At 41.1% G+C, this 22945-nt stretch overlaps 1 protein-coding gene across 3 annotated transcripts in view; it reads right to left on the bottom strand.

Moving 5' to 3' along the window:
• EXOG (exo/endonuclease G) overlaps window positions 1-22945 on the bottom strand; it is a 43671-nt gene that overhangs the window by 15601 nt on the left and 5125 nt on the right. For 2 of the 3 annotated variants that reach the window (XM_047099225.1, XM_047099224.1), the window contains exons 3-6: window positions 21904-22043; window positions 20323-20399; window positions 17724-17838; window positions 1300-1804 (exon numbers count right to left, since the gene is read on the bottom strand). In XM_047099225.1, the coding sequence (XP_046955181.1) occupies window positions 1343-1804; window positions 17724-17838; window positions 20323-20399; window positions 21904-22043 (794 nt within the window). In that variant the 3' untranslated portion in view covers window positions 1300-1342. Of the gene's footprint in view, window positions 1-348; window positions 1805-17723; window positions 17839-20322; window positions 20400-21903; window positions 22044-22945 lie in introns of those variants that run through there. The other variant, XM_047099223.1, reaches the window with a different exon arrangement.

Below are 22945 nucleotides of genomic sequence, written 5' to 3'. Positions count from 1 at the left end.
GCACTGATAGGACACATTTAGATGCTCCTGTGCCCTATTTTAAGGTATTTTGCGGCCTATACTTATGGCAGTCCCTGAAAGGATTCCATGTAAACCCAAATCTAGAGATCTGGCTCAGAAAAACAGCCGTCGTTTCCCCTAGAGATAATTAGAATGGTCTCTGAGCCTGTGGCCCAAAGCACCCCCTGTCGTCTCCTGCCCAGGTAGACAAGCAGGCACAAGGGGAACAAATCATGAGCTGGCGACTCTGTGGGCACAGACCCTCGTTAGGTCGCTTAATCTTTGGAACAAATTGCTCACCTGGAAAGCAAAGAACGTACCAATTTGGTACCATTTGGTCACTAAAAGAACTGCATCCCTGGAGGCAAGTAGGGGCTCTGATAGACTCCAAAAAAGCAATGCCCCCTAACTTTCAAATATCTGTGATTATTTCTTCCCAAAGAGCTAAGGAGGGTTTAAGTCAGAGGATTCAAGATTTGGTTCGATGGCAGACAAGCAATCTCTTAGCAAGCAGGCCCAGGATCACCAATCCCCATGTGTATATATATATATTTCTGAGTCAAAAGCCTCTGTGTGAGGATTATTTGAACCTACCTCACGCTGTCCTTTCTTCTCTGCCCCACATGCCTCCTACCTCTGTGAGTTACTTCTTTGGAAAGGTGAAGCCTGGACAAAACACTTAAGCTCCCTAAGCCTTAATTTCCTCGTGTGTAAAATGAGGACAGTGGGATTTACCTCGGAGAGTCGCTGAAAGATAATACATGTAAAGCACTGAGCTTAGTACACAGAACATACTAAGCGCACAGAAAACGTAGCCGAGTGCTTCTGTATGACACCCGTGGAGGACCAGCAGGTCTGTGAGAAGAAGAAACAAATCTATGCCACTATAACACACGTGGACAGGACAACGCACAGAGGATGTCTAAAAGCCACCTCAAAGAGCAACTCGGGTCCTAGAGAAAGAAAACACACAACACTGGACTTGAAGAAAGCTGAGCAGATACATCACACACAGTGCATGACCTGGAGGCACAAAAACAAAATGCGTTCACGTGCTAACATCCAGAGGGACGCAAAAACAATGTCATCTTGTGGTCAGAGTCCTGTGAACCTGACACGCGATCAGCACACAACCTGCAGACCTCACAGTTTCCTTAATCAGTTCCCACATCAAATAAAATACTGATCTCTCATCTTTTGGATCTTTTATCTCTGGAGAGAAATTTAGTCTTAAGTTTAGGATTTCATAATTTCTTTAAAGCCAAGCCACGAAAATACATTAGCCTGGAGAGGACACACCTGCTTCATTAGAGATGCTCTCGCACGTCTTCTGAGATGGCAACTAAGATGGCTTTCTCTCCAGGATTCCTGACTGCTCCTTAGCTTTGAGTTCTTCTAGTTTCTTCTTATAGCGGTTCATGAAGTAATCATCTGGTTCAATCCCTGCGTTCTTCAAATTTTCCATGACCTTTTCCAGTCTGGATACTGATCGGGCTCCCTCAATCTTTCTCGTGCTCAGGTACAGGGTGAACTCCTGGAAATCCAGGAGTTTACAGGTGTCCACAGAGCAGATATTCCTGATACCGCTAGTTCTATCCAAATGAGGAAAAAACACCAGTCCTGATAACTTCTCCAGGTCCTGAAGACTCACTTGGAATTCACTTAACTGGCGTTGGAAGCCAATGGCCTCATTGGGCACCACGAAGGCCCCCAGTGCCAGTGGTTCAGCGGACACTGGGCTTCTGCGAGCCAGGATCACCTTATAAAGGTGCGAGGGGACCGCCACATTATCCTCCCCGATCACCTAAAAACAAAGCAGTCATGTGAGCAATGCTAACTTGTGCTAGGAGTTCCCAAATTTTTCCTGAAAAGATTTTTAATGCGTTTCTGAAAAGGCATTTGTAAGCTACCTTACCAACGGATTTAAATTCAACTGCCAAAGGTAAGAATAAACCAAAATTGAGATTCGCAGAGAAGATGAGCATCTAACAGGTCAATTCTGATCACATTCTTTAAAATAATGTCATCCCAAAGAGTAGAGGTCACATCCTCTGCTCTGTTTGTAGGACAAAGGGCAAAGGAATGTCATGAGTGAGTCCTGGGTTTTTAACGGCAAGAAAAGCTGTCATTTTTCTCTTCATCACATAATCAGAACTTCTGGTGCTCTAAACATCCAAAGGTCAAAACCCAGCTTGGCAACTCCCGGCTCTAGAAATAAAAATATGGCTTTAGTTTATCAAATTCACTAGGGAGCTCAACAAATAGGCCTCAGAAAAGCAGCCAGACGCACCACGTCGGTATTACTATCTCCAGTTACGCCTTGACTGTGGCTCATTTTTTAAATTCAATTAAGTAAATGTAAATGCCGTTGGCTCAGAGTTTTGCACACTCTTGGGCCTATTATCAAACACAGAACTTCAGAATGTCATCGAACCAAGCACTATAGAAAGGTATCCATACAACAGAAGAGCCAGAGCCAGGGTCAGGCCTGCAAACAACTTGGTTGCCTATGTAGGTTTGCTCTAATAATGAAATAACATTATTATGGAGCCTTTTCAAATTTCCTTCCAACTGGCTTAAAAGCCATATCCGTTTTCTGAAAAAGGAAAACTGGACATCCATTTCCTTAATGGCCTCCAATAAAATGATATGATCCAACTACAATATGCAAGTGTACTACTGGCCCTCCCAGGTCCTTCCTTTGTACAAGTAGGCATTTTGCTCCTGATCAAAGCTGCTTGCTACAGGAGCCCCTGCTGGGAGCCCAGCTAAGGCAGAGGGATGAGAGCTACAAGGATTCTTTTCTGGTTTCCTCTAGCTTCTACCTACATGGCACACAGCCTGAAAATGCCATGGCTATCTGCTGTCTGGCACGCACAGAGGTTCCACTGCCAAGACCAACGGCAGGGCTACAGGGAAGCCCCATCTACAGAATCGCTTTCTGCAACTACTGTCTCTGGAGTTAGTGAAAGTGGCTGATCAGGGTTCACTTTAAAGTTTATGAAAGTACACAATCTATAGGCACAAAACCCTACACCCCTCCAACGTATCATTCATGAAGCTGAGGAAATGAACGTACTCTTCAAGGCAAAAACCATACTGAAGGTGAACTCTACAGAGATCCACAATGAGCCTACACATCACCAACAGATGTCAACTCAACAGAGCAACTCAGAGGCGCTATGGCTGCCGCTGCTGGAAAAACAGAAAGGGGCAAGCTTTACAATGAATGCAGCTGGTGTCTGTTTTCAAGAAGCTTCCCATCTAGAGGAAGAGTCAACCCCACCGCTTTCACCAGAGGCAAAATGTGGTCAGATGCCAATACGGAGCACAAACAGCACTAAGGGAGTGGCGGCTAGGGAAGCCAGGGACCGGAACTGAGGGCACAGCTGCAGCTGAGCCATAGTTCACAAGGGCAGAAGTTTAAATGGGCTTCAAGTGTTAGCTGGGGAGCCAACAGTGAAGCAAACCCTTGATGCCACCTGGTGGACATTCTCCACCACTGCAGCACAGCCTCAGACCAGCTATGAGGCGCCTTCGAGACCATTCGCTTGATGGTGTTCTCTCTCCATGGACTCATTGTCTACAAACAAATAGCAAATTTCAAGAATGATTAAATGATCATGCCCATCTAGTGCCAACCAGGGCTTCTAATCAGAGTCTTTAAATTCCAGCCAAAAGTAAAGAAGTTTGACGTTTTAAGATTTATAAAAATAAACCATTTCTATTAGGTTTTCAAAAACACACAAGAGCCAGAGGACCTCCAATACTACTATTAAGAATGCTCATGGACACAAAAATTCCTACTAAGAACCACATCATGTGATTATTTCACCCATGACCTTCTCACAATATGTCAACAAGGAGGGGCAAAATACTACCCCTAGAAATAAAGAGAAAAATGAAAACTTAGTCACTATCTTCTCTGATTTAGTCTGCTTTGTTCTTAGGAAGTAAACATCTGTAACCTGTTTAAAATAGGAACCAGCAACATTAGGAAATTCTGAAAATCCACTCTTTCTTCCTTGAATTTAAGACTTTTAAAAAAATCGTAAAATATTTTAGAGCTATCATCTTTGTAGACAACTCAACCTACACAATAAAATTATCCCAATTCTGGGAAAACTGGAAGTCTTTCACAAAATGTTTGTAGAAACTGCTAGGGACCGAAACCCCAGGGACTTGGTCAAGTCCTGGCTTCGCCACTAGGCTGCAAGTCATGTCCACTGGTACCTTCTTTCCCCCTTCATAAAATAAGTAGTAACTGTCTTCATGCTGCCCATCTCACAGAATGGTTATGAAGATCCAAAGATATGTTACTTCAAAAAAAAAAAGTTTCAAAATCTGCAAGACCTATGTAAAAAGTAATTTTTGTAGTGGAGGTCATTCAAAAGATCAGATGTAATTTCATTTGGTACAAAAAACAGTTCTGCTGAGGGACTGTGGGGAAATATGGGATCGAGCAAGATTAGATCAGTTAAAGGTGAACAATAGGGTTTCAGAAGGAAGCAGGATGGACACAAATGAGACCCTCGACAAAAGGCTCGGGGCTTAACATGACCTAAGTCTTCAGTAACAGTAAATCAGCACAAATCCTTGTTGTAGAAGATTTAGGTGTAAAAATACCCTACAAAGGAAACCCTCACTGCTGTTAAACCAAAGAGCATGGAACTCTTGTCAAGACTGTAGCAAAAACTGGAAATCAGTTGGGTGTGACTAGGAAACAAAACATAGACAACAGCCATAAAGCTGGCACTCACTCGCGACCTAAAGTTAGTTTTTGTACCTGCTGGCCTGAGGTGTCCTTCCGTCCAAGAGACAGAAACGACAATTTGCTCTCGCTGCCCCAGCTCCACACACACACAACTGGAGTGCCAGAAGAGACAGGCAACACACAATACTCGGGCTAAGGCTGCCATTTGTCAGGTCACAAACATACACCTACTGGGCCTTAAATAAAATTAAGCAGCAGCATGAAGAAAACACAGGTACCTGCTAGAATCAGTAGATGTAAGATATCTGGTTACATTCCCCTGGTAAGACAAAAAAAGAAAATCTAAAAGTAAATCTGTTAGACCCATCAAGAGACCAAGCCCTTAAAAAATCAAGACATGGGGCGCCTGGGTGGCGCAGTCGGTTAAGCGTCCGACTTCAGCCAGGTCACGATCTCGCGGTCCGGGAGTTCGAGCCCCGCGTCGGGCTCTGGGCTGATGGCTCAGAGCCTGGAGCCTGTTTCCGATTCTGTGTCTCCCTCTCTCTCTGCCCCTCCCCCGTTCATGCTCTGTCTCTCTCTGTCCCAAAAATAAATAAACGTTGAAAAAAAAAAATTTTTTTTAAAAAATAAAAAAAAAAATCAAGACAATTGGGGTGCCTGGGTGGTCGGTCGCTTGAAGGTCTGACTCTTGATCTCGGCCCAAGTCATGATCCCAGGTTCGTGGGATGGAGCCCTGCGATGGGCTGCGCACTAAATGTGAAGCCTGCTTGAGATTCTCCCTCTCTCTCTCTCTCCTCCCCCCCGCCCCCACTCTGCCCCTCTTCCCTGCTCACACTCTCTAAAATAAAATAAAATAAATTAAATAAATAAAATAAAATAAAATAAAACAAAAATAAAATTAAAAAGTCAAGCCAATCAAGTGAAAGAAAGAAACCATGTCAGTGTGATAAATAGGGACTCCATACCTTTGAGGACAGAGGAAGAAGGAAAGGAGGGAGTCAGAACATGTGGCAAAATCAACAGGCAGACAGCCAACCCTTGTGTTAGTGTTAAGCCCGTGCAGGAGCTCGGGCAGCAGCACAAAGCCCGGGAGACAGTGCCGCGCAGGCTGGGCACCTGCTCCGGGTAAGGATGGGGAACCGCCAAGTCTCAGTCCAACCAGCACCACCTTCCCACTGTCCATTCTACTTGGGAGATTTAGGGTGGGAGGAAGGAGACACTTCACCAGTAAAATAATTTATTTTTGAATTAAAACAGATACGGACATGAATAAAAGCTCTGCCTAAAGATCAAACAGGAAATTCAAAAGAAAAAAAAAATTACTCCCTGATCACTTCAGGTGACGCCTCAAGATTCCTGAAAGCAGGTTTCCCCTTTCCTCCCCCTCTAGGAATCGGTTTGGAATGAGTCTGGAAAGTAATGCGGTAGAATGAAAACGCGGACTGTTGAGTACTTCTAACATTACCACCACCACCACCGAGGTGACAAATTTGAAGCTCACTTTCTTGTCAGGTCAACTATAATGTTCAGGCCAGAATCTTCAGGTATGTTTCACTTGTCTGGAATCAATCTCTTCTTGAAACAGGCACATCAGAGAAAGCACATGGATGACCTCAGCTATAATAAAGGGGGTGATTCTGATTAGAGCTGTCAGATGACTCACTTCTGATAAAATCACTGCGACTAATCCTCCCTTGGGCCCACATTCACTCAAGTCCTATGACGCTCTGATCCTTTCCTGCATATTCTAACAGACATTTCCGCCTGGCTAGCAGGGATCCTCCCCTTGGCCCATTTTCTCTTATTTTTGCATGCTAGCAGATATCACTTGCAACTGCTCTCCATTTTCACCATCTTTTACCTCCTGGCCTTAAGCTGCTGTGCAGGAAGAGCACAGCAGTCCCTTGACTGTAGACTTTTGAGAGCTTCAAAGAACAATGCTATGAACGACTGGCAGTTCTCATACACGTAGGCAGACCCATGTTTGGATCTCCCCTTTGACAACTACTAGCTATGTGACTTGGACTTGACCCCTTAAAACCTCAATTCCCTTGCCTATAAAAAAAGACAGGGGCGCCTGGGTGGCGCAGTTGGTTAAGCGTCCGACTTCAGCCAGGTCACGATCTCGCGGTCCATGAGTCTGAGCCCCACGTCAGGCTCTGGGCTGATGGCTCGGAGCCTGGAGCCTGTTTCCGATTCTGTGTCTCCCTCTCTCTCTGCCCCTCCCCCGTTCATGCTCTGTCTCTCTCTGTCCCAAAAATAAATAAAAAACGTTGAAAAAAAAAAAAAAAAGACAACCACTACTTCCTTGTAAGAACTTCTTATGAGGACTGAATGAGATAGAAGGTCTAAAACTGCTTATATACCGTGTGGTAGGTCCGGCCCTCAATTAATACTAGTTCATTTGCTTCACTTCCTGTACAGTATACACATACATGCCTCATTGCCTAGAAAGAAAACTAAATAAACACCATTTTTATTAGCTATATGCTCCTAAAATAAGGTTCAGAACATAGTTGTAAACAAGCAATATTAAATGGCTGGGTCTGAGAAAACAAAACACTTTCCAGGCATTCTGAACTGCCACACATAATTGCAAGATATTCTCTTGAAAACAGAAGTTCACAACTCAAATATTTACCCTGAGGAGAACAAACCAGTCTCTAGGGCTGGGCAGTGCTGCACCCCCTTTCTCAGCATCACCAAACGACGTGGTTTTATCCACAACTGTTTTCTTATGAATTGCTAGAGAACAGCCCGAATGTTTTTTAGCTGGGCATTTAAGGCTTCAAACACCTGGCTCCAACCTTTCCTGTTATTTTTGTCTCCTTCCCTATCTGAGCGCTTTATCCCAACTGTCTGCAGAACTTACTGTTTTCCAGCACATATCCTACCTTCTCCTATCTCTTCCCCTTGCTGGCTTTGCCTTCCATGTCTCCTTTCTTTAACCAAATTCTCCCAAGTTTACATGTGTGTGTATAGATGTGTATGCATACGTAAAATTTTGGCCCAACTAAATTCTTGAAATGGCAAGCTGAAACATTTTTTCCTAAATAATTTACTAAAGGATCATATTTTGCTTTCATGATAATAGATACACTACGGGCTTCTAACTTTAATATTCCACCTGAAGTCGTTTGATCTGAAAAAATAATGCCATGTGTAACAAAAGCTGTATTACTACAGAGAAAATGTTAGTGAAAATACAAATATAAAAAAGTAAATCACTTCGATATGAATCTTAAAAAAATGAAAACCTATATCCCTCCCCAGGGATATAGATTCCTATCAACATTCACCTGTACATACACATACATAATACACAGAGTTAAGTGCTTTATTTATAAGCAGGGTGTATAAATCTCCACACACAAAAAAAAAAATACAAAGGAGCAATGAGGATGGAGAAAGAAGGTCTTCTGAACAGTGAGCCACTAAAGGCATTAGAATTTGTATACTATGTTCTTCAGGGCTCTCTCCACCCACTTTAAGCTAAAAATAAATGTGGTGAACACACATGACAAGCCAACAGCAGACGAGCACTCAAGAATCAACTTGCCACCCAGATCCTGGTTTCTAAATACCAATCCCCATTAAAAGGAACCAGGGCTCTGTGGAGAGATGGCTGATCCCAGAGTCTGGCCAAGATGAGCCTTGGAATATCACATTATTCCAGAAAGTAGAAGCACTAAAAATACAATGAGGATGTGTCAAAGCACACAGGAGACAGTCTAAAGGGGCTCCCACTGGCCAAATCAAAGACAATTTGAGCATCAAAATGAATACACAGCAGATCGATTAAAACTCACTGAATAAGATAAGAACCCATCAATTCGCACTGATAATAAATAAGAAGGAAAAGCTCTTCCTTACAGCAGAACATCAACTAATAAAAGTAGAAGGAAGAAGAATAGAAAATCATTACTTGGCAACAATTATAACATTAATTGATTTAGGCCAGAATCTTCAATGGATCTAAGACTAGCAGGTGACAGTCTGAAGAGGAAAAGAATACTTAACATGGCCTCAAAGGACTTCCACAGATAGCTGATTAGATTCAAAGGAGCAATGATAACTTAGCAGTGAAGAAATCTCGAGAGAACCACCTTATCAAGTGATCTAAGGTAATATCACCAATAACAGGACAACCCGACAGCACATGCATCCTTGCTATGACGCACCGAGGTGCACACAAGCTCACCTCTGAAGTGTTCTGCCAGAAACAGAACTGAATTTAATCAGAGGAAACAAGAGATAAACTCAATTTGAAGAACATACTACAAAACAACTGGCCTATATTCGTCAATGTCAACATCGTTAAAGACAAAAAGGCTGAGGAACTAACTGTTTGAGATTAAAGAAGGCTAAAGAGACATGACAGCTAAATGCAATGCATGATCCTAGACTTCATTCCCTATCAGGGAAAAAAGGCTGCGTGACGAACATTATTGAGGCAACCGGCAAGATGTGAACATGGACTGTACTGTGGATACTATTCTTAGATGCCGAATCTCATGAATTTGATCATTGTACTGTGGTTATGTGAAAGAATGGAGTACTTAGGGGGAAAGGGACAAGATATCTGCAATGACCTCTCCAATGGCTGAGAAAATCCTAAGAATAGGTGCATGCATACATAGAGAAGAGGGTGCAAACACTGCAGAGAGCGAACAAGTCCAGGTGAAACAGGTAGCGGAGTTCTCTGTTCTTGCAACTTTTCTACAAATTTGAAATTACTTCAAAATGAAATGTTACAAAATACCAACGTGCTCTGCCAAAGGCTGTGCAAAAAACTAATGAATAAGGATTAAAGGAGGTTTCCAGTTCAAAATGGCAACCTGGGCTGAAGCCTTTGCTCCTCTCTCCCCCAATTAAAAAAATATACATATATTGGGGCATATATATATGCCACTGGGGGTTCAGTCAGTTAAGCGTCCGACTCTTGATTTCAGCTCAGGTCATGATCTCACGGTTCATGGGATTGAGCCCCACGTCCAGCTCCATGCAGACACTGCAGAGCCTGCTTGGGATTCTCTGTCCCCCTCTCTCTCTCTGCCCCTTCCCTGCACTCACTCACACTCTCTCAAAATTAAACATTTCAAGAAAAAAAAATCTAAACCAGCTTATGTCACTATCCTGATCAAATAGCGTCGTCGCACCTCCCTGAATTCGATCCGGACCTCTCCCCATTGCCTCCAACTGCCCTCCTCTTCAGTGCTCACTCTGCTCTAGCCACGTTGGCATTCTTGCAGCCCCCCGAATACGCCAAGCTAATCTCACCCCCATGTCTCTGCACTTGCTGGAAAACTCCCCATAGGTTACTCTCTTACTTCACTTAGGTTTCTTCCCAGTCTCATTTCCCCTTAGCAGCCAATCCTTTCCTTTCCAACTCCGTGTTTTCTTTTGCCATATGGCACTTTGTTTATTGTGTATCTCCTCTCTACTATAAACTTGTTTACAGATGTTATCAGAAATACCTAGAATAGTGCCAGGTACACAGTAGGAGCTTAATAAATATTTGCTGAATAAAGGGAAGGAAAGAGGGGCGGGTGGGAGAGAAGGGTTGGAAGGCAGGAAACAAGCAGTTCGTATATTAGAACAGAAGTCAGAGGGCTCCAAGAATGATGTCTTCAAGAAGAAACTGATAAACCTTTTTAAAAAATAGCATGATGGTAAGGCTAAATGGTCTGAAATAGAAAGTAAAAGTACTGTATTCCATTCTTTAAATGGAATACATTTATTTTTTTTACATTTATTTATTTTTGAGAGACAGAGAGAGACAGAGCGTGAGCAGGGGAGGGGCAGAGAGCGAGGGAGACACAGAATCTGAAGAAGCCTCCATCCAGGCTCTGAGCTGTCAGCACAGAGCCTGACACGGGGCTCGAACCCACGAACCCACGAACCGTGAGATGGTGACCTGAGCTGAAGTCAGACGCTTAACCGACTGAGCCACCCAGGTGCTTCATTCAAATGGAATAAATTTAAATGGTAGCAATTGTAATACCCTGCCATCTTTATACCCCACTTCTCAGATTTTTGTTGTTTATGGAAAACCTCTCTCAAGTGGCACAACTTAATAATACAGGATTATATCTACTTCCCCACAGATCCAAACATTCTACTTAAACATTCAGAGTACTATACATGCTGCTTTTATACTTTCAACGGAGTCAGGATTCTAAAACTCAGAGACCAACGAGGGCGAGACAGGAAATGTAAATGGATGAAATGGACCAGGTGAGGACTACGGTGAATGGAGAAAGATGTGTTCCATTGAGAGAGAAAGCTGCTACTACATACGCCCTACGGGAATATGTGCCAAGTGTTTGAGTCATCTGATTTTTTTTAAGAGAAGCTAATACCTGGATTTTTTTAAAAAAAATTTTTAAAGTTTATTTATTTATTTATTTATTTTTTTAATTTTTTATTTTTGGGACAGAGAGAGACAGAGCATGAACGGGGGAGGGGCAGAGAGAGAGGGAGACACAGAATCGGAAACAGGCTCCAGGCTCCGAGCCATCAGCCCAGAGCCCGACGCGGGGCTCGAACTCACGGACCGCGAGATCGTGACCTGGCTGAAGTCGGACGCTTAACCGACTGCGCCACCCAGGCGCCCCTAAAGTTTATTTATTTTTGAGAGAGAGAGGGAGTGAGAGAGTGCACACGAGCAGGGGAAGAGCAGAGAGAGAGGAGAAAGAATCCCACGCAGGCTCTGAGCTGTCAAGCATGGAGCCCAACATGGGGCTCAAACTCACGAACCGTGAGATCATGACCTGAGCCGAAATCAAGAGTCAGATGTTTAACCAACTAAGCCACCCAGGTGCCCCTAATACCTGGATTTTTTTGTGAAACCTCCCAATTATGAAAAATTAGCAACTAATTCAAAAACAACACACTGTGTTAACCAAATCAAATAATCTACACGCTGGATGTGCCACAGAAGGCCTCTGTCTGAATCTCTGCTATAGGCGAAGCTCAGACCAAATTATAGCTAGCAAACGCAAAAATAAATGCCATAAACCTTGACAATACATAAGTAATAGATTAAGAAGTAAAGATTTAAGTATATTACATAAAGTTTATGGTGCAAAGTTTACCAACAGAAGAACTAAAAATAACATGAATGACATAATGGGACAGTGTGTGAAGTGAACCAAAGAAAATTCATGCATTTCATAGTGAAAGCATCAACAGAGACCATTTAAATTGGGCAAATCAAAATTAAGAAATACAGTTTAGGGGCGCCTGGGTGGCGCAGTCGGTTAAGCGTCCGACTTCAGCCAGGTCACGATCTCGCGGTCCGGGAGTTCGAGCCCCGCGTCGGGCTCTGGGCTGACGGCTCAGAGCCTGGAGCCTGTTTCCGATTCTGTGTCCCCCTCTCTCTCTGCCCCTCCCCCGTTCATGCTCTGTCTCTCTCTGTCCCAAAAATAAATAAACGTTGAAAAAAAAAAATTAAAAAAAAAAAAAAAAAGAAATACAGTTTAGCACCCATTATTCTCAGACAGGTAGATAAACAGCAGAAGAACTAGGAAACTGGACAGTGGGGCTGGGACGGGAAACTGTCCCTCTCATACCTCTTATACTATCTGATTTTCATTACTATGCACATAGAGTTCCATAACAATAAATTTTTAAAGTATGGATTTAAGGCTCATTAAAAGATTGTTTGGCAACTATGTTCAACATGAGGGGGGAGAAAAAGCATCAAGATTAAACTATGTTTAATATAAGCATCTAACTTCACAACTTCTAACATAATACATAATTTATGAAAAATAGATTCAAAAGTTGTTTGATTTTTTTGGGTTTTTTTTTTTTTTTTTTTTTTTTTTTGAGGTAGAGTGAACGAGCATGCATGTGAGCGGGGAAGGGGCACAGTGGGAGAGAGTGCAGAGTCCAACACAGGGCTTGACCCCACAACCCTGGGATCATGACTTGAGGCCGAAATCAACAGTCAGATGCTCAACCAACCGAGCCACCCAGGCACCCGTCAAAAGCTTTAAAATTAACAGAAAGGCATCTGCTCTCTAAGGTTCTGTGGATGAGATAAAGGGAAAAAAAAAAAAAAAAAAAAAGAAATTCTGCCTTACTAAAAACTTCCTTACTAATTCCAGGACCGTGCCCCATGCTTTGATACACATCAAGTTAACACACATGTCAAAATAATAACCTTGTATAATTCAGTCCAAGTGTACTGTATCTTTCAGATATTATTTGAAGTTCTTGATATGACTATGGGCATTTCCTGATTTCAGTACAAATGAAGTTTACTTTTCTGTTCTTTTGGTATTATTGATTTCTGATGGTTGTAGGGATGAGAAAAGTCATGACTTCTGGACTCCAGACGGACTGGCACCAACAGAACCGGAGGCAGAGAACATCACTGGAGGACTCTGCCACATTGCAGGTGTTCAGAGCTTCAGCAAAATCTGATTAAAAGTTATTAAGAAAGTTGTTGACTCAAAGAAATAGAGAGGACTCACAGGATGCGAAATCCAGGAAAGAAGGGAGAAAGCAATCAAAAGTGTAGTTTGAGGCATGTCATTTACAATTCTGTATACATCCTCCTCCCACATGACAGGTACTTGAAGGCTTGCTAGATTAAAGATTTGCCAGTGAGCATGCATAGATCCTATAAATTAATACAGACATGGAAAACTAGCAGGACAGGTCCAGAAGTCCAGAACTTGAAAAAAAGACCTAAGACCAATAGGGCTTTAATACAAAAACAAGAAAACAAGACTATTACTCAAAGTATACCCTTCAGGAAGCTGATCGTGGCTGCTCTCACACATTTCATCACCATGACACTAATTTGGGTGAAGACAGATGACAGGTCTCTTTTGAAACTCTCTTTAAGGACTGGATAGCAGTCACTATTTAGGAGAAGCAAGGTAAGTCTTTTTAGTGGTTAGTTTTATATATTCCAGTGTAATGAAGAATTCTGGTATAGAAAAGATATATTAAAATATATGTACATATACATGTTTCATTCTAATTTCAAATTTAGCATTTGCAAGATTAGCACAAAGAACACCTGTGTGTCCTTCACAGCTTCATCAACTGTTAACATTTTGCCCACTTTGCTTTATTACGTTTTTCCCCTCTGTATTTTTCTTTTCCCTAAACCCTTTGAAAATAAATCACAGAACCATCCTTCAGGATGCATTTCCTAAGAGCAAAGACATTCACTTACATAATCACAGTACAACTATCAAAATCAGAAAATTAAACACTGACAAAATACAATTATCTAATCTACAGGCCTCAAATGTTGCCAACTGTCTCAATAATGTCCTTTTTAGCATCATCTGTTTTCTGATCTAGGATCTGATCTGAAATCACACAATGCATTCTGTTTTCATGACCGATGAAGCTCCATTAATCTGTAATATTTAGTTGCTCAAGCTTTGTCTTTTACAACGCTAACATTTTTGAAGAGTACAAGACAGCTGTTCCACAGAATGACCCTCAAAGGAGTTTGCCTGATGTTTCTGCAGTGAGACTCAATGCTATGCTTTTTGGCCGAAATATCACAGAAGTAACATTGCATTCTTCTCAGTGCATCACACCAGGAAATACAGCTTATCAGTAATCCCATTATTGACAATATTAACCTTGATCACTCGGTTAAATTCCTCCACTGTACGGTTACCACTTCTTGCTTTGTTATTAATAAGTAATTTGTGGAGAGATTCTTTTAACTATATAAACTTCCTACTTCCCTTCCCATAAAACTTTCACTCACTAGTTTTAGCATCTACTGATGATTCTTGTCTGCATCACTTATTACCATGATGGTGGCAAAATGATTTTTCAAACTCATTCTTATAAATTTATTAATTGACATTCTACAGTCAGCAGAAGTTTTTCCTTACACTCATGTATTTACCTATTTATTAGAAGTAAAAACTCTCCTCCAATTCAATAGATGTGCAGGCCATTATATTTTGATATCAAAGAGCCCCAGACACAGTAAGGTGGAAGGCCTGCAAGCGCATTTCTATGTCCTTTTGACGTGTCCTTACCATATAAGCACTTCTTGCTTTCTGGCACAAGATGTTCCATTTTGTACTTTCCCTGTACCAGGCCTGGAATCAGCCACTTTTCCACATGCCAAGTTCTCCCAGTAGAAGATGGTTTTTTATTTTTTATTTAAGGATTATTTTAGGCTAGCTTTTTTTTTTTTTTTAAGTTTATTAATTTATTTAGAAGAGAGAGACCACACGCAAGCAGGGAAGGGGCAGAGAGAGAGAGAGGGAAGGAGAGAATCCCAAACGGGCTCTGAGCTGATAACTGATTACTGATAGCTGACATCATGGAGCCTGACACACGGCTCAAACTCATGAACCATGAGATGGTGACCTGAACCAAAATCAAGAGATGCTTAACTGACTGAGCCACCCAAGTGCCCCATTAAGTTTTTATTTTGAGAGAGAGAGAGAGAAAGCAAGCACGGGTTGGGAAGAGGGGGAGAGAGAGGGAGAGAGAGAATTCCAAGCAGGCTCTGTGCTGTCAGTGTGGAGCTAGACATGGAGCTTGTTCTCATGAACCATGAGGTCACGATCTGAGCCAAAATCAAGAGTTGGACACTTAACCCACGGAGCCCACCCAGGTGCCCCGAAGATGGTTCTTTAGAAACAAGATCTGGTCTCAAGGTATGCTCACTGCTGATAACATATCACTGCTTTTAGGCCCGTTCAGCAAAAAGAACTGGCAGATATTTTTATAAGCTATATTTTTAAAAATTATACCCAATTTAAGGAAAAAAATATACTTTCAGCAAAAAATATACTACAGCATTTGGCCAACCCGTATTTAACAAATATCCAGCCAAAAAAAACCTAAAAAAAAAAAAAACAAAAAAAAACCAACTGTTAGTAAATGCTATTACTGGGTTAATTTTCCTTTCATACTCTGCATAAATTCTTCTACTACACAGTAAGTAGTCATATAAATCTTCCGATTTTATGAAAACAAAGCACACATAAAACTAACTTCATCACTTAAGGTTTGAAAGTCAAAGTTAGGAGAACCTCTTTTCCAATGGCAAGAGTAAAGAGGATTTAACAAAGCTCAAGAATAATTAATATTTTAGGGGCGCCTGGGTGGCTCAGTCGGTTAAACGTCCAACTTCAGCTCAGGTCACGATCTCGCGGTCCGTGAGTTCGAGCCCCATGTCGGGCTCTGGGCTGATGGCTCAGAGCCTGGAGCCTGCTTCCGATTCTGCGTCTCCCTCTCTCTCTGCCCCTCCCCCATTCATGCTCTGTCTCTGTCTCAAAGATAAATAAACATTAAAAAAAAATTTAAAAAAAGAATAATTAATATTTTAAAAATAAGAGAATACAGGGAGCCCATTTTTTTCTTCTACCAAAAGAAAAAATACTAAAATCAAATTAGCAAACTGATCGGAGGAGAGAGATTAACCTGTTTAACATACGAACTCCTGTGCCAGTCCTTCCCTCCCATAAGAACTGCTGGAATACTCTGAGGGCGTGAGCACCTAGGTGAACACTCTGGATACTTATACATCACTACGCGGCTGATCCAGACAGGCGGATAATAAGCAAGTGCGACAGGACATGCCCTAAAGTTACTTTTGTTATCCTAAACCTGTTTCTCAGGTCATTCAATTCTATCACAGACTTTCTAACCAAACCAGCATTTACTAAATATCTGCTTTCTTCCTAGAGCTGAGCTAGGTGTTCCCTCCAAATACATCTCTTGGACCTACAGGGAAGTCCTTCAATCCCTCTTTGCTCACTCTATCACCTCTTCCTCTTCAGCCCACCCGGTTCCCTGCCCTGGACGCATCTCACAGTGTGTCACTGTAGGAATTCAGCTACCCTCTGGCCGCAATCCCCACACCGCTTACTCTCACACCACACGCAGGCCCTCACACCACTTATTCTACTCTTACGGTTTAACCTCTCTTTCTGTCAGTCCGTAGGGTTCTTAAGTATCTTGCATGTAAAAAAACTTCACCTTTTTTAAAAACTCTAGCATCTACAAGAAAAGCCATTCCTCCCACTTACTCTCCTCACTGCCCCCTAAATATCATTTGGACTTTTTCCTCTCCTCACCAAAAAATGAGTTCAGGGTTACTCTTTCCCATATTCCTCTATCGTCCTCCCTCCAGCTGCTTGTGTGGCGCCGTGTCTGTTCTCATATGGACGGACCACTGCAGTAATGCCCCATTCGCCTCGCCTCTGACTTCTCTTTCAAACAGCCCTTCCTCCCTACTTTCTACATAGTGCTGCCAGCATACTCTTTAGAAAACCCAAAACAAACCAAATGTCTCCCACACTTAAAACAAACCTAGGACTTCTCACTATCTAAATATTAAAATCTAAGCCTTCATGGAATACAAAGCCCTCTACTTACTATCTGGCCCCTGTCTTACCCGTACTTGTAGAAATCATCCCCTCTGAGCCACCCATACCTGTGTTGAGCCCTAAGCTTAATCTTTATTAGTGATACCAGAATTGCTGTTAATCCCAAATGTCCCGTGCTTGCACTGCTCCATCTTTTGAACTCCCAGGCTCCCTTCCTGACTCAGTTTATTCTTTTTCTCTCCCATCTTAAAAAATTTTAATTCCAGTATAGTTAAGATACAGCGTTATATTAGTTTCAGGTGTACGATACAGGGATTCACTGACTCAGTTTACTCTTACTCATCTGTCAAGATCTAGCTCACAAACCACTTCCTGTTAAGTCTTCCCAACCCACACAAATAGAGTTGGTCAGTCCTCTTGTGATGGCCCTTCACCATGTATTTATCTCTGCTGCAGCATATCACACTCTAGCGTGATTAACTTACAACACGTCTGTCTCCCTTTCTAGACTGTGGGCTCCCTGAAGTCAGTGGTTGCTTTTCAATCCATCATTATATCCCCGATGCCTATGATTCCAACAGGTGTTCAATAAAGGAAATTAGAAAGTAGAATACAGAAAGAAATTATAATCTCATACAAATAACATAAGCCTGAATGTTAAAACATGCCCCTACCTGGTAACTAACTGTTTTCTTTCCATCACTTCCAGTCTGAGGTAAAGTCAACGGTCCAGATACGATCCAAACATCTTCAAACCTCTCCGTCAGTTCTCGACAGTACATTTCCATTCTGAAAAACAAAGCAAAAAAAAAAAAAAGGTGTGATACTCTCACAGACATAAATACAGAAGAGAAGCAAACCATTATCAAATCCCTAGGAAAGACATCAGGAAAACTCAATTTCACAGATGAATGTGAACAAGACAATATTGCACAAAACATCATAAGCATATAAGCAATAATTGTCCCAGTTCTTCACTGCACAAAACTTAAAAATTAAACACATTCATACAACTATCTACATTTTCCTGTCTGTGCACGGAGTATATATTTTAGAACTGAAATCGTCTTCTCCCTTATCTTTCTGTGTTGTAATTCTCAATCATTTTTCAAGAGTTATATATCATTTCATCAAGTTGATACACCTTATTTATTTAACCATTCCTCCTGTGGGGCAAATGGGTTCATCCTAACATTTCTTACATAACACAACATTCCTTAGGATAAACTTCAAGGGCCAGGATTACTTTACTGAATACATATTTTAATAACACTTGATTATATGCAGCAGCAGTATTTTTAATGGTATTGTACCAATTTACTCTATATACTCCAAAATACGACCCTGCAGTTTCACAACAATCCTTACCACTGGGATTTATCATTTAAAAATGGCTGCTAATTTACTCGATAAAAATGGCGAGTTTAATATGCATTCTTACACTGCAGTTGGCAGACATTTATGAGAAATTACAAAGTATGTCATCATCCTTCAGCTTCCATATCTAAAAAATAAAATCAACGGTATTGTACCTCACAGCATATACGCGTAATTATCAGGCAAATTTTCCTCCCAAAAATATATCCCTTGGGAAAGGAAAATGTTAAATGCTTCCACAGGTATGCAACCAGCCAAAACAAAAAGGAAACTATAAGACAAATATCCCAGGTCTTCAACAAATAATTGGTAAGGATTAAAAAAAAAAAAAAAGGATTAGAAAGCAAACCTACCCAAACCAATCAACCAGAAAAAAAAATTAAAGACGGAGAAACTTGAACACTAATTGTAAAATTGGTAATAAGGAATTACTGCTAAAATTTTAGGGGTAATAACAGTGCTTTGCTTCCATTTTTTAAAAAATCCTTATCTTCTAGGGGCACCTGAGTGTCTCAGTTGGTTAAGCATCCGACTCTTGATTTCGGCTCAGATCATGATTCTCACAGTTCATGAGTTTGAGCCCCACATCAGGCTCCTCACTAACAGCATGGAGCTCACTTGGGACTCTCTCGCTCTCCCTTTCTCTCTAAATAAATAAAAAAACTTATTTTAAAAACCCTTATCTCTGGGGCGCCTGGGTGGCGCAGTCGGTTAAATGTACGACTTCGGCTCAGGTCATCATCTCGCAGGCCATGGGTTCGAGCCTCGCGTCAGGCTCTGTGCTGACAGCTCAGAGCCTGGAGCCTGCTTCAGATTCTGTGTCTTGCTCTCTCTCTGCCCCTCCCCCGCTCGTGCTCTAGGAATGAATGAATGAATGAATGAATAAATAAACGTTACAAAAACAATTTTTTTAATAAGAAACAAAAAATAAAAATCCTTATCTTCTAAAAATATATGGGAAAACAATTATATATAAAATATAGCTGTCACCTGCTTAAAATAATGAGTGGGGGAAGGGAGGGTATGTAGAGAAAACAAGTGTGGAGCTATGACTGTAACTGCTGAAGTCTTTCAAGTGTGGGGTGCTCTCCTAATTATTTTAAACCACAAGTACTGTTTGAGAAAAATGCAATAGCCTGGAACAACCTCAGTCATGGTAGTTTTCGGTGCTTAAAGAGATCCCCTGGTAGAACTGGTTAAGTGTCAAAAAACTGCAGAAGGCCCAGATTTTTTTTTTTTTTTAGGTTTATTTATCTTGAGAGAGCATGCATGTGTGCACAATCAGGGAAGGAGCAGAGAAAGAGGGAGAGAGAGAGAATCCCAAGCTGACAGCCTGTAGCCTGACATGGGGCTAGATCTCACCAACCGTGAGATCATGACCTGAGCTGAAATCAGGACGCTCAACCAACTGAGCCACACAGGCACTGCTCCAAATTCGATGATTTAATAGTTAGGTTCTATCTGTCTGTCTGTCTATCTATCTATCTATCTATCAAAAACTGGTTAACAGTTATGAGTAACTGTACCAAAACTTAAAAAAAAAAAAAAAAAAAGAAAAGCAAGCTCAGCAACTCTTGAAATACACGTAGAAAAAAGTACAGTGTCCTCTGGACATACTCAAAAATTTCTTAATGCTCCAGTAATATTCTGAGTAGTTTCTTCCAAAATTTGGCTTTTGACCAGTGACTTTTGCCACTTCAAAATGGCTGGCTGCTTTGAAGTCTGTACTCCCACAGATAACTGTACTCCCAAGACCACCACTAGTCCAAAGTACTTACCTTCAGTGGCGTTAGCCTTTGAGAAAGAAAGAGAAACAGTTGATGGGCGCACTAGTACATTCTCCTGGCACATCATTCATCTCCCACAGAATCACATTTTAAAACTCTCACCCCTCACCTGTTCCAATATCCAGCATTATTATCAAAATTCTGAGGCACAATATTAGAAAGGTAAAAGGTTTCAGCCATGGCTTGCTGTGAAAAGAAATAAAAATAGTAACCTGCACGGAAATGCCTTCCCCTTTGAGATTTTACAAAGAGACACAAAAAGCAGTTCCTTATACGTTAGCTCTAGGCAATTACAGTGACTACTTGTTTAAATAAATGAAAGCCACAGTTATTTCAGGTCAGAAAGCCCAATACAGATTATTCAAAATAAGGACTGTAACAAAATAAGTAGTTTGGTATGCTAGCTTTCTTTATAATTCTTACAATTCAAACCTGTTACATAGACTCTAAGAACTAAGTTTCCAATGTAAGCTAAAGGGTAAGTTTTCAGCCTCTGGCAAAGAATTTCTACATAAAGGTCAACTTTCAGACACTTTATTTAGTAATACAATACAACATTTTAGTAAAAAGTGGCAGAGAAGGATTCCTTGCTCTTCTGAATTTCGGGCCACTAGATGTGCATTCATTTCACATTTCTGACCCTAAACACAAGGCTGTCGTCGTATCTCCTTCCACTGATCTATATTACCATCAATTACCTTCTCTGCAAGTAGTGGTTCTCAACCTTGAATGCACACTGGAATAAGCCAGAGAGCTTTAAAAATATTGGTGCCAAGTTCCACCCCCTAGAGTTTCTGACTTAACCGCTCTGGGTCTGGGCATCAGGATTTTTTTTAAAACATCCCTAGGTGATTATGAGTATCTAAGGTTAAAAACGACCACCTTAATGACAATAATCACCAAAGTTGATGCAATACATGTCCATGTCATAAAAGACATTTCTCTCCTTTTTTTGGCAGAGAACTTATTTTACTTAAAGTAAAGGACACTAGGAAGACATGATAACTAAGTGTGATAGGCGATTCATGACTGAATATGGATCAAAGAAAGTCGTAAAGAATGCAATTGCAACAATTTGGCAAATCTGAGCATGAACTGTAGATTAGAGAATATTATTGTACAAATACTCAAAAATACATGTACAGACACTTCTTGGTATGATGATACTCTTGTCATATATACATATATCCTCATTTCTTACATGATACAATCTCCTGAGCAATATCTATTTAGGGATAAAGTGTTATGATGTCTGCAACTTACTGCTGATGGTGAAAAAAGAATCGTATATACATATATATGTATGCACACATAAAGACAACATATCAAAATGTATTGGCTATACTATCTTTTTAATTTTTCTACAGGTAAAAATGTTTTTGCTGTATTCTCAACTTTTCTACAGCTCTGAAATCTTTCAAAATAAAAGTAAATAAATAATAAATAAATAGCTCCTAGTGGCTCTCCAGTTCTTTTACATAGTAATTAGTTTGACTTTTCAACCTATTTAAGAATGTTTTACCATGTAAGCAAAAAAAAAACCGAATTAAAGTCAGGAAGAAAAATGCAAAATAAGAGTACAGAAATTCTCAAATACTAAGGTTTGACTCCTATGTTCTTAAAGTCCAAGTCCATTGGTATATAGACCACCAGCCCTGTATTCCCATCCCTCCCAAAAAAATATGCCTACAGATGAAAATTTGTTATTTCCTGCTGGAGCCATGTGTCCTCGTGACCACCCACTCCCAACATAGTCTTCATTGAAGGCACTGAAGGTTGGAGGGATGTTGGGATCAGGCTTAAATTTACAATGTTTTCTGTCGGCATCACCTACAGAAAAACACACAAAATGGGCAAGTTATCAGTGGATAAATATTCCTCAAGATTCTCTAAGCAAGGCAAGCTGTTTGCTGCTGGCTAGTATCTCTGTGAGTAGCTAGTACTTAGTGAGTGTGTGCATGTCTCAAGTTCCTGGGATAGTTCAGATACCTCATCTGAATTCAGCAAGGACTAGTCTAGGAAAGAATGCTTTTTGTACAGTGTAGCTATCTCATATTCTTTTGTTTCTAGCCTTTCAAATTAAAGGAGAAAAATCCTCTGGATAGTATTTAAGCAAAAACAACGACCAAATAGCTGAACTATCTAAAAAGCTTCCTACTAAATAAACTCTTGCTTTTCAAAAGACCCTCACGCATTGTATTTTGTGCAACTGTATTTGGCAAGTTTACACGTACTGAAATAATGGATATATATAGACACAAAACAATTTGTCCTGGGCAGGCACAGTCTAGGGGAGGGTGAAAGTGTCTCTGATATCTTGCTTGTCGCTGCTTAAGCCATGATAAAACAAACATTTAGGTTATGAGTTCAACCCAGAAATTTCTGAAACAAAGTATCTGAGTACCACATGAGAGAAAAAAATCTCAATTTATTTCTATTCTAACACTGCCAGGATAGTTTGCCACAACAGACATCAGCAAATCCTAACAGTACATTTTCTACTGTCATTAGGCCAGATCTTGTTAAACTACAAAAATAATGGGGATAAACGGAACATACTCAGGCTGCTATTCAAACAAGTTTAAAATGGAGACCAACGGGGGCGCCTGGGTGGCTCAGTCGGTTAAGCGTCCGACTTCAGCCAGGTCATGATCTCGCGGTCCGTGGGTTCGAGCCCCGCGTCGGGCTCTGTGCTGACAGCTCAGAGCCTGGAGCCTGTTTCAGATTCTGTG

The sequence above is a fragment of the Lynx rufus genome, unplaced genomic scaffold, assembly GCF_022079265.1.
Source record: "Lynx rufus isolate CCGP_SWC_20201006 ecotype Redwood Valley unplaced genomic scaffold, mLynRuf1.p SCAF_5, whole genome shotgun sequence".
Lineage (NCBI taxonomy): Eukaryota > Metazoa > Chordata > Mammalia > Carnivora > Felidae > Lynx > Lynx rufus.
This window is presented reverse-complemented; position numbering and strand designations above follow the sequence as displayed.